We start from the raw sequence: 12441 nt of genomic DNA, 5'->3' as shown, positions 1-12441 counted from the left end.
ACTTTCTCTCCCACCTGCCACAAGCCCAGGGCGAATGTTGCTCCGGGGTCTTAAAGCCAGCACGGCCCCCCGCCTCGCACAGATCTGCTTGGGCAGGAGCTCGCCTCTGAGCCAGGGAGCAAAGGAATTAATTAAAAAACCAAATAAAAGGGGGGGAGGGGAAGAAGCCCATTCAGTGGCTAAGACCTGGTCTGCACTAAAACAGGTCAAGCCTGCTCTATGGCCCACTGAATGCCTGGTGTAGACAGCACTTGGAAAACAGAATTCTTCCCTCCATCATGCTTCCCATGAAGTGGGTATTCACCCAGGAAAGCTCGTGCTCCAATACATCTGTTAGTCTGTAACAGAAGGCAGCACGCAGCTGATTTTCAGTGGCACTCACACTGTCCGGGTCCTGGCCACTGCTGGGGGGGGGGGGGGGGGCTCTGCATTTTAATTTAAATTTTAAATGAAGCTTCTTAAACATTTAAAAAACCTTATTTACTTTACATACAACAATAGTTTAGTTATATATTATAGACTTATAGAAAGAGACCTTCTAAAAACGTTAAAATGTATTACTGGCACACGAAACCTTAAATTAGAGTGAATAAATGAAGACTCGGCACAGCACTTCTGAAAGGTTGCCAACCCCTGGTCTATAAGGTGCCACAGGACTCTTTGGTGCTTTTACAGATCCAGACTAACACGGCTACCCCTCGGATACTTCCCTCCAGCTAGTTACTGGCTTGTGGGGAGGTGGATTTCCTATCTCCAGGGAAGAACCTCTCCCCTCACGGTAGGAAGTATTGACACTGAATCACTACAGGTGCAGCGTTTCAAGTGCAGAGGACACATGAGAATAAACAACTTTGGCCTAAACTTTCAAAGCTAGGTACCTAAAATAATAAGTTCCTAAATCCATAGGTCCCTGAATAAAGTGGCCCAGTTTTCCCAGGTATTGAGCATTTGCACCCCTCCTTGGCTTCAATCGGATTTGGAGGGCTGAGCACTTCAGAAAAATCAAGCCACTTTCACTGAGGTGCCTAAATATGAAGCTAGGAGCCCATTGTTTGACACCCAAGCTTGACTGTTTTGGCCAGTAAGGAGGCTTTGCTCACATTGTTTTATGGAAAACAGGCCAAGGAGATAACAAAGGTGGGTGATAAAGGTAACTGCAGGGATGTAATATACAATTTTGTAAGGTGTTTGATTTAATACTGCATCTGCACGCTATTCTGAATTTAAAATGACTACTACGCACTATTAATCAAGCATCCATTCAATGGATTAAGACCTGGCTAACTGACTGATCTCAAAAAGTAGTTGTCAATGGGGAATCATCATTGAATGGGGGTGTTTCTAATGGGGTTCCTCAGGGATTGGTACTAGGCCCACCACTATTCAACATTTTAACCAGTGACCTGGAAGTAAATATAAAATCACTGCTGATAACATTTGTGGATGATATACATTACTAGAATGGTAAAAAATGAGGACAGGCAGTTATACAAAGCAATCTGGGTCACGTGGTAAGCCAGCCCCATTCAGACAAAATGTGTTTTAACACAGCCAAAGGCCTGGCTCAGGGGCATTAAAGAGCAGCGAGAAGTTACTTGTGTGTTGCAACGGCGATGGGTTCAGGCTCTGGGCCTGTATGTTCCTCCCAAGCTGCCCTGCTGTTCAGAGGGTAACAGTTTCAGCTCTCAGACCCTTACATGGTTTCCTAACTGCAAGCCTGGGGGGTTGAGTCAGGGCCCTCCTGCTGCTATTAAACCCTAGCAGAACAAGGATAGCTCCTGCACCATCAAGGTTTAGGGACCAGCCCCAGACCTGAGATGCTTAGTGAGGTGCTGTCTGGTACTGGTACATGCATCTCTGCTCAGCAGCTGGAAAGTCCTGTGAGGCCCATTCACTAGTTTTCTTGGTCGTATTGTTTTCCACTGTGAGAGACCACTGCCCAGGATTTCAAATGCAGCCTGGGCCAGCTCTCAGCTATTCCCAAAGCAAAGGCAGAAACCAAGTTCAGAGCTGAGAAAGGCTTGGTGCTTTGAACCCTATGCCAGTTCTCCCTGGGAAGCTTGATTGGCCAACAATTTAAAACAGGCTCCCTGTGTTGGCTGCCCAACAGGTTGCAGAGAGCAGGCCAGCACTGTACAACCAAAGAAAGCACACACTGTCCTGCCGACTTGCATTGCTCAACACAAGGCAGCTCAGGCACCTGACAAGCCTAGACGCTCTCCTCCCTTTGGCCAATAGGGAACCAGAGTCTGAAACTACGAAGATCAGGCAGGATTTCAAAGCCACAAAGAACTTAGGCAGTCCCCTGGATAACATAACCCCTGTATATTTGGAGTACACGGGGCTGCAGTAGTGATAAAAATTGTCCCGCAGAGTCTTTAGTGTAGGTGATGCACTAAGATAGAAAGAACCCAGCTTTACTTTCAGATCCCCAGGGGGGTTTGCAGGGCTGGTGGTTGGGGAAAAAAAATTTATAAAAAAAAACTGATTCCCCCCCCATCCATTTGAATACCCCTGGCAGAGCAGCACTTCCCTGGATTCCACCGTTTTACCTTACAAGGGTTTGTACCCACACCAAAACTCTTCTATGAACTAGTACACTGGAACATTTCAGACCTGGGCTCTTCGAGATGCACACAGCAGCAGAGAGACGGCTGTGTCTCTCCCGCAAACTTCTGGGGGTAATTTGCATCTCTTGGAAGAACAGGCAGCTGCAGTAAGCATCACATTCACCACCGTGCCTTTGTTCATTTCATGCTGCATCCCTGCTCTGCTCCAGATGCAGAAGGCGTTAATCCTTCGGTTAGCTAACTGGCACCGTGTCTAGTGATTCCCCAGATAAAAGTGAGTGTTCAACAGTACAGCAGATGGCTGCAGCATGGCACTCTGATCAGAACACCAGACTACTTAATCAGCACATTTCTCTCCCCATCGGGGGGTGCTCATTAAGAGAATTCCCTTGAATTCTGAACTTTGATACTACACATACTCCATTCTTGAAATTAACCAGCGCTTTGATGCCATGTGATTCAGAGGCATCCATGACCAAAAAAAGCAGATACACAGACACCAGAAAAGAAAGGAGAGACAGACATCCAGCTTGCAGCAGGTTTCAGTTTATTACATAATCTCTGAATGCAGTAAAACCTGAGAAAGCAGCAGGGGCTGACAACACGTGTAGAAGAGACAGAGCACACAGACTCTGCCAAGGCAGAGGCAAAGAGACAACACAGTGCACACACGCCTATGCTGAGCTTTCTCCAGGCTCTGGCACCCACCCCGAGAGATAGGTGTCAGGCAATGGCCCACACCCATAAAATGTCACTCCAGGTAGAGTCTGCCCTAGAGCATGTGACTAAAGGAAACAGTGGCTCCCACATCCCGAGGGGAGCCCGGTGGCAGCAGTTCTCGACCCTGCACTAGGCAGCTGTCTGGTAGCGTCTCTTTCTAGCCCAAAGGCAGCTTCGGGAGGGAGCAGCTCCTCTGAGGCCTGAAGAAGCCAAACAACAAGAAGCAACACAGGAAATAATTCATTGGTCCTGCAGGAAAAGACCCTACCTAGTCTCCAGTAGGGAGGGCCTTTCCCAAATGTCCTCCTCTTCCACTCAGCACCCACCCACCCCCACTCTCTGATTTTCATTGTATTGCATTTAGGCCACAATCTTTGCTCCCATCATTGAAGTCAGGAGGCATGAAGAACCCAGCTTGGCTTTCAGATCCCCTCACTAGCAGCACCACAGTCAAGGGATCTACTCACCTGAGCAAGGATTTTACAGCATCAGCTCTTGGACATTTCCATTGAGCCCAAGAAACAGTCCAGTTTAGTTTTTAGTCATTCAGAATCTCATTCTTAATGTGCTACGGGAGCATCTGAGAAGAGTCAGGGACCAGACAGGACATCAAATCTCATTCCCTTATCAGCACAATGCTGAGGCAATGGACTGAACTGGATGGTAAACACAAAACAGGGGAGGAGAGGAAGAGTTCCCAGCCTTTTCGGAACCTAATGGTGACCAGTGCAATCCCAGGGTAAGTACCCTGGAATTAGGAGGGGAGACACTTGGTAAAGGAGACTACAGCATACATGGGCTAACATGTCAAATGATCTGCAGCCAGTGTAACAGAACACATCATCATTCCCGTGTCACAGCAGTATAGCTAGCTGCATTGGCAAAATGCATTCACCAGTGGTTTGGGGCCTGGGGTCCCCTCCTGGATCCCTTTGCTCATCCAGAACACAAGGGTGGGGTGGGGGGCTCTCAGTGGTTGAAGAGATGCGAGCAAAAGGCTTAAATTGCAACAGACCCAGGGCTGCCTTTGACCCACACAGAGCAATGGAGACTTGTTAACAGGCAACTTTGGTTTATTGTTGGGGTGCTCACCCGAGCGCCCCCATTTGGCCATGAAAATGGCAAGAGTCACTCCAGCATGCAGCTGCAAGCGCAACATTAACACATTTTACACAAGTCAGCTTGAAAAGAAACCCTTGGACTCAAATATTAGAAGGAACAAAAACTAAGCATCTGCCTCGGCTGCCAGCGTGGTAACCACTGCCTAGTCAGCCTGGTACAATGGGGGCTACAGATGCTACAGTGAGATCATTGTGGGCTGCCAGGGACTGTTACTGTAGAACATGATTGTAAATGCAATATCATACGCATCAGGGTGTGAGCACATGTGCGTGGGCACATAAGGGTTGATTGCTGGCTTTACAGATCCTGGTTCAATTCTGAAGTGTGTTCTAAAGCGAGGCTCTTATTTTATTCAAGTTGCAAATGCAAAAAAAACTCAATGGCTTGCGAGCAGAGAGCCGGAAAGTGACTCTTCCCTGTGCTTTCCTTCTTCGCTTGCGCATCCGATAGTGTTAAGGCTGCATTTGTCACTGACAGTACAGACAGACAGACAAACCCCTGCATAACTGTTGTAGACAGACACACGATTTTGGCACAAATCTGCACTGGAACCATTATGAGCTCTTGGCACTGGGCAAGGACAGGGTCCCTGTCCCCCGGGGATACAGTACAAGTGTTAATAACGACGTGTGAAGTTCATTTAGTCTAGCTAGGTACTTGCCTGGCTCTCAGCACTGGAGTATGGAGCGGAGGGGATGGGGGTGGTGAGGCAGAGTGGAAGGAGGCAGTTTAATCAGAGAAGGTCAAGTGGCAGGCGAGCACTTCACCTTTCTCACGCTCCTCTCACATGTAAACAAGGTGCCTCTGTTAGAGAGGTGAGGAACCTGGTAACTCTAGGCTGGAATTTCACACCCCGGGAATGAGTTTCCTCAGCCAGGAAAAGGAAAAGGAAGGCACCACCATGCAGTGCAGGGTCTCTACCGCACCGCCAGGAGCCTGTGCGAGGGGCTGGGATGGTAGAGGACATGTTCTGGGCACTGGGTTCCTTGCAGATTCCATAGCAAAGCCCCTCAGTGCTCCCAGGAGGCTGTACAGGGCGGATTTCCTCTCTCCTCCAGGGGAGGTGGCTGGGCAGGCAAAGCTCCCACAGGAAGGCGCGTGTCTGGATCACGCTGTCTGACTCAAGGAGGCAGGGACATTGCCTGCCCCAAGGGGCCTCCACTCAGCTTTCTGGCTTAAACTAGAGGCTAAAGGGCCAATGTGTGTCATGCAGCTCACTTCACGAGCAATCCTCTTTGGCCCTAGTGACTCCCACAATAAAATGCTGCGACTGAGGCACTTGGCAGCTCTGGTAGGGGCACCTGGAGCCATCCCCGCTAGCGACCCCTGCTTCTCGAGACTGGGTCTGGACTAGCCATGAGTGGCTCGCAGCCATTCCCTAGAGCGCCTCCTACAGGTATAGGATGGGGCTGGAGTAGCAGCGAGCTCCCCAGAGCCAGGGACATGCAATCGCTCCCCTGCAGCCAGCGCCTCCTGCTGGGAGAGGCAGGGAGATGGCAGTGAGCTCAGTGGAAACCTTTGCTAGCTTGGCTCTGTTTTCTCAAAGGCAAAAGGAAACGTGGACTGAGTTCTAATCTGGCTGGAGAATCCTGGCCTCTCTTCTCCCTTTTGGGCACTGACCTATTCCCCCGCCCCCTCCGCCCCCAGGCTGGCAGAGCCGGTCTTTGCAAAGTTTGCAGATAGATTCCCCTCCCCCTGCCCCATCATTTTAGCACATGATCAATAATTTAAACTACTCCACAGTTTGTTCCTATAAATAAAGGTGGTCAGGGTTTGACATGGGCCTGACTGGCTGGGCACAGGGCTAGCTCCCTGCTTTCACACAAGCAGGAGACTTGAACCTTGGCACCGCTCCTGGTGAAATGTCCGTATGATTCCTCCCGGGTTGGTCATCTTTCTCCAGCTGTTGCCCCGCGGTGGTGGAGGAGACGGTGCTGCTGCCCTGGGCTGCGGGCAGGCTCAGTCGGTTTTCCAAACCTTGTTGAGGGCCTTGACCACTTCGTCGTAGATGACAAAGACGATGGCCACATCCAGACAGACCCGGCCCAGACGAGGCACAGTGCCCTTGTAGAACCTGCCAGGAGAGGAGAGGTGATGGGTAAGCAGAGAGCCCCACGCAGGCCTGGGAGCAGGCCTAGCCCAGCCGCTCCCAGCCATCTCTGGCAGAGCAGACAGCCTGGGGTAAAATGGTGGCAATGCTCTGCAGCCACACTTTGTGAGAATCACCCTGCTCTCCAGCTCAGCCTCCCGCCCCCCTCCACCTTCACACTCCGCACGAGCGGGGACCGGCCCAGTCTCTGCTGGAATGAAAGGGGCTTGGGGAAGGGCTGCTTCCCGCCCGGTAAACCCCACCCAGAGACCCCAAACTTATTAAGATTCCCAGTCAGGGCTTTCTGGCCAACTGCCCCGCTCCTGTCACAGGATCCGCTCTCCACACCACCCACTTCTTGAGATTCCTCGGGGGGTGGGTCACCGTTGGCTTCCCTGATTTTACACTAGCTGAGGCTCTGGGCCTGGGCTTCTGTGGCATGTGTAGAGAGGCTAATAAAGTCCATACAAGTCTCTCTCCCCTCCTCCTCTCACAGCCAGGGCTCACTGCTACTCCTACCATTCACCAGGCCCTTGCCTTTCCCATCTCGTCCCCTATGCCTAAGGGACAGGCTCCCTCTTCTCGTGTGCCAGTGACCTGCTCCCCCTTCTGCAAATCCCACTGTAAGGTGCCTTTCAACCATGATGGTGACGGATCCCTTTGCCTCCTATGGCACTGCTTCCCATTTCACCATACGTGTCTGAACTGCTTCGCCAGCACTCGGCTGCAGGGGAGGGATTGTCCCTCTTTCCCTACATTCACCCCGCCCTGAGCCCCTTGCATGAAAATGAGATGCCAGACTCACGCAATGGGCCCTTCGTATTTCATGATCTGGTAGGCGCAGTCCCAGGTGCTCTTGTACTTGTGCGCTTCAAGCCCCTAGAGGAAGCACAGAGAAAGGTCAGAGACCTGTAATGGTGGGATCTATGCCACAGTTCCCAGCACAGCTCCCACAAGCCATGGCGCTGTCCTGGGAGATTCCGGAAGGGCTCTAGGGCTGGAGCTGTCACAGCAGTGACCTCCATCCTCGCCAGCCTGATTGTGTGGGAGCCTGGCCCCGAGGAGGTCTGCATGGAGCTTAGACGGGGTCTAACCCAAATAGCAGTGGCCAGGCCTATGCCCCACTGCAGGTGTTTTTGGGTGGATGCTATGGCAGGGACGCTCACACTGAGGCTCGCAAGCCGCAGGTGGCTCTTTAATGCGTCTCTTTGCAGCCCATGTTATTAAAACGCGGTGTGATTTAATTATTAGCCAACTAATTAACCAATCAGGATGCTTTTACTATGCGATTAAGCAGCCACAGCTGATAAAATAATAATACATGGTCAGTCACTTTGCTGGGAGAATAATACACAACTGGTAAACGAAGCCATGAATTCACATGACTGTGGCTCTTTCAGGCAACGCTGATTTGGCTCCTGAACCACTGAGGTCTGAGCATCACTGGGCTATGGGACTGCCAGGAGAGGAACACGCCACGTTCCTCTAGCACAGGGGAGCCCTGGGCCTGGTCTGCCTAGGAGCCAATCGCTGGCCATTATTCAGGTCCCCAGAGGGTAGTGTGACCCCACAGAGGGTAGGGTGACCACAGCCACAGAGCACAGCATGGCTAGTGTGGACACACTGCTGCCCTGGGCCTCGCTCGCCCATCGGGCCAGGCACCCCAGCTGTCATTCTCTAGGGCAGACAGGGCCTTGGTGGGGAGCAGTCTCAGTTCCAGCTCCTGCTCCTCCATCGGGAGGGCGCCGTAGGGCACTTAGCCATGTCCCCATTTCGGCGCTTGGCCCAGCGGCTATGGTCCACATGAGAGCAGTAGACATGGAGCACCCAGAGGCAAATTAAGGGGTCTCAGCAGAAGCCCAGGGGCCACACGCTGTACCTGCATTCTGGTTTTCACCACATCCAGGGGGGTGTTGCCAAAGACGCTAGCCGCTCCAGCAATGGCCCCAAATATCCCGGTGACGAGGGGGTTTATGACCTTGTTGGGATCATCCCCTGGGAAGTAGGAGAGCGACACAAAGGGGGCAGGCGGAGGGAAAAAGTGGGGAGAGAGAGACAAGGACAGAGCTCATGAGCACCAAGAGGTGGGAGCGCGCAGGGACGTCACTGAGTGACGCTGCACGTGAGAGCTGCAAAGGCCCCGACAGGCAGGGGGCGCAATGAGGGGCGGTGAAAGGAACGGGGGCCCCCAATGCAGCTGGAGAAGAGGGAGGGGCCAAGAGAGTCAGAGATTTTCGGAGATTTTAAAGCAAACAAGAGCCCTCAGACCCCACAGGTCGGAAGGCAGGGAACGCGCAAGCCTAGGCCAGGGCAGGCCGAGCAGTGAGTGGGCGGGAAAGTGCCCCCTGCTGGTTTAGTTCTGAACAGACTGTCGAAAGGGGCCCGGGCCCAGTGTGTGTGGGCAGGGGTAGGGGCGTTGAGTGTGCGCAGGAGATACGTGTATACTGCAGCAGGCAGGTGCGAGCAGGGGCACAGTGGAGGAGATGCTGTGAACAGATCCCATTAGAGTCCCCGCTTACTCGCCATCTGCATCCCCCTGGGCTTTTAACCCAGCTTCCCTTCTCCCCAGCTCTGCCCTGCCCCGGGCCCTTCCTCAGTCTTGTCAAAGTGACCCCACAAGAAACTGGTGGTGGGCGCGTTTCACTCGGAGGGAGCTCAGCCGAGGCTGGAGAAGCCAGAGCCTGCCCTGGCTGCAGCAGGTCACCGGGCTGGGTGGCTCTCCACCTGCAAGAGGCAGGGCCCAGTGTGGAGACGCGGGGGCGAGGCAGAGCCGGGTACCTTTGTACCAGTTCCTGAGCGCCGTCATGACGAAGAAGCGAATGGCCTGGTTTGATCCTTGTTTGAGGACAGTAGCGGTTAAACCCTGGTAGGTTCCCTTCAGACCTGCGGCAGGGAGAAGGGGCAGCGTTCGAGGAGGGGAAGCAGCATGACACTGGTCTCCCAGGACCACCACCAACCCCAGGCCTTCAACACAACCTCCCCTTTCCCCCATTCATACCCCCGTCCCGGCGGGGCCCACAGCACAGAGTCCAGCTCTTCCTCACGCCCCACCCACTTGGCCCTGCCGTCAGGCTGGCCGAGCGGGCTAAGGCGCTGCGTTCCGGTCACAGTCTCCTCTGGAGGCATGGGTTCGAATCCCACCCCCGACAAGCCCTCTTAATAGCGGGGGTGGGGGGAGAGAGGCATTTCCTCTCATTGGCAGTGGGGTGAGGCTGGCTCTGTGTGGCTTTGGTGGCCCGTCATAGCTAGAACCATCTGTCGTTTGGCCTCCCATGGGCACGCTGACAGGGCCACACTGCGTTCCCCTGTCTGGGCTGGGAAAGGAAAGGTGTTTGGGCCTGGGAAGCAAGTCCCCCAAGAACCAGACCACCTGAGGGACAAGCGGACAGTTGGGAGCCAGTGTTTTTCAAGGCCTTACAGTGCTGGCTGCCTTGGCAGCTCACAGACCAGTCTCCCACTCTGGTGGGAGGAGGCAGTTCACAACCCAGCCCCCCCGTGCCAGCGTTGCGGGGCCTTGCACACTGCACGCAAGGGTAACGCGGAGCGGAGGCCACGCCAGGGCCCTCACCCTGCTCGCGGATGATCTCCCGCACGCCGTGGAAGAAGCCGCGGTACTTCGGTTTGGGGGAGCACTGGTCATGGATAAACTTCACCTGGGGGGAGAGAAGGTTAGGACTTGTTGTTAATCCCAATCTGCGCGTGAAGAGACTCCCCCCAGCCCCTCGCCCCATCCCTCAAGCTATAGGAGCCCGAACATCCCAGTCGGATGCCTGGCAGCCGGGCTCTGCTCAGGGATTCAGCAGCTTACCTGGGGCAGCACCCTACTAATACCACTCCAGAGCGGAACAAAAACCTCTGTCCGAAGTTTATCTGCAACTGCGTAAGTGTTTGCTAATGCACTCCACAGGCAGTCAGGAAGGGGAGGGACCCATGCAGTCTAGCACAAAGGACTGCAGCTAGGTCTGGAATACTTGGAACACACAAGGGTCGGCACCTGGAAGGGGAGAGTCTGGAAGTCCCAGGATGGGAAGAGCTATTGGTCACCCGTGAGAGCACATAACATCATGTCAGTAAATAACAGTCCCTTCACCCTTATCGAGCAGCTTTCAGCCAAGGATCACTTTGCAAAGGAGGGTCCATCTATTTATCCCCACTTTGCAGATGGGAGCTTTGAGGAGCAGAGAAGTGAAGGGACGTGCCTGGGGTCACACAGTAAGTCAGTGGCAGAGCTGGGGACAGACTTCTGAGTCCCAGTCCTGCTGCTGCTCACAGCTCTCAGCCTCTTCTGAGGATAACGCTGAAGAGAGTCATGCAAGCAGAGGCCAGTTTTCCAGCCCAGCCCCCGGCTCTCATGTTACACTGTGTAGGAAGCGTTTGTGTCCAGATATCACTGAGAAGGGCACATTTTACTGAGAACTGAACAGGATTTCCAGGCCATGCATTATTTCTGAATCTGGGCCTGGGAGTTACAAAGCAAGGAGAAAAAAAAACCTGAGTATAACACCGGGGGAAAAGAGCAGAGATAGCAAAATGACCTCATGGCATGGGGCAGCCTGGCAATGAATCAGAAGCAACAACGATGCAAAATGCCCTTTGCTGCCATGGAGCCTCAGCAAGGTATTTCATGCACTGTGCTGTATTTACTTCTGCCAGCAAGTGCATTGGTGTGGCTAAGCATATATTTCATCGCATTAATACCTGACAGATTCTGGGGTCAGGCCACAAAGGCTGGCCTTGGAGAGAAGAGCCGCCATTCACTGCAGGAGATATGGGCCTCAGGAAAAACCAGATCCTGTCTGAGCTCTTGCTAACATTTCCCACCAACAGGCGAGACGAGAGGGAACGCCCACACGCAGACTTTCCCTGCATCTCTGCCCGTTCACCACTAGTGGGCACCTGAAGCCCATGGACATTTCATCTGGGCAGAAGCACCAATGTACAGTACAGCTCCCTGTGCGACGCCAGGCGGGGAGCAGAGCAGAGGCTGTGCTGGGTTAATACCCTGCTCCAACAAGACAGAGAGCGCCCAGCAGGCTAGCTCTGGGGCTGACAGCAGGAGGCGCTCACAGGGCAATGGTGCTTCCTCCTTGGCTTCCCCCATCCCCTCCGAAGTCGTCGCCCCTGGTCTCCCCCTATTCTGTGACTCATTCTCAGACCAGGGATCAGAGGTACCTTTATGGTCTCCATGGGACACACCACCACCACGGCCTCGGCCACCCCGGCTCCCAGGCCGCACAGCAGCCCGCGCTTGCTGTTCAGGTTGCCTTTCTCGTCTCTCATGTGGTTGCTGAGGAACTCGAACATGCCGAACCTGGCCGGGGAGAACGGCAGCCAATGCAAACCCCAGTGGACTGGGCAGACACAGCTGCTGGGCACAGGGACGGGGCCAGGGCTAGCCAGCGTCTAGTGCAGCTGGGCCAACTAGCTCGGCTGGAAGCTCCCACCGTGCCCCACGGGCATCCCGCCATGGAGCCACGGGTCTGGCCTTTGGATCGTCTCCAGGGGAGCTGGGAGCACAGGGATACCGGGTGGGGGTGGGGGGCTGCACTTCTGTGCCCCCCAGAGGCTGGTTAGGGGGCAGCACAACCCAGAGCAGACTAGCTGCACTCCCTCCTGCCACACCACAGCTGCAGAGGCTGAGGGGGCTCTGGCTGTGAGGGAGAGAGAGCCAGGGACCCCCAGGAGGGGGAAGGTGCCTTTGGAGCTCTCTGAATAGGACTGACTCTTCTTTCCCCTGGCCTGGACCTGGGGGGAGGCTGCCGCAGGAAGTGACTCCCTGGCCAAGCCCCTCTGTAGCTCCTTGGCTCCAAACACCCATCTCATGCCCTCCCCCGGGGCGAAGCCCAGATGCCCACACACCATTCTCCTGGGAAGGCAGGCACCTGCGAACATGATAAGCCAGAAAGCCCAGGGGAAGGGGGGTGGCAGTGCGCCTGACTC

The 12441-nt window shown here is 54.1% G+C and overlaps 1 protein-coding gene across 1 annotated transcript in view; it reads right to left on the bottom strand.

The window, feature by feature from the left end:
- Nucleotides 1–3100: 3100 nt before the first annotated feature.
- Nucleotides 3101–12441, bottom strand: part of SLC25A1 (solute carrier family 25 member 1) — a 40733-nt gene continuing 31392 nt past the window's right edge. Inside the window, exons 4-9 of the mRNA XM_039505723.1 lie at nucleotides 11674–11812; nucleotides 10070–10154; nucleotides 9280–9384; nucleotides 8381–8496; nucleotides 7307–7380; nucleotides 3101–6486 (exon numbers count right to left, since the gene is read on the bottom strand). Coding sequence (XP_039361657.1) covers nucleotides 6372–6486; nucleotides 7307–7380; nucleotides 8381–8496; nucleotides 9280–9384; nucleotides 10070–10154; nucleotides 11674–11812 — 634 coding nt within the window. The 3' untranslated portion in view covers nucleotides 3101–6371. The remainder of the gene's footprint in view (nucleotides 6487–7306; nucleotides 7381–8380; nucleotides 8497–9279; nucleotides 9385–10069; nucleotides 10155–11673; nucleotides 11813–12441) is intronic.

The sequence above is a fragment of the Mauremys reevesii genome, linkage group 18 (assembly GCF_016161935.1).
Source record: "Mauremys reevesii isolate NIE-2019 linkage group 18, ASM1616193v1, whole genome shotgun sequence".
Classification (NCBI taxonomy): domain Eukaryota; kingdom Metazoa; phylum Chordata; order Testudines; family Geoemydidae; genus Mauremys; species Mauremys reevesii.
Note: the sequence above shows the minus strand (reverse complement) of the source record. Positions and strands in the feature narration are given on the sequence as shown.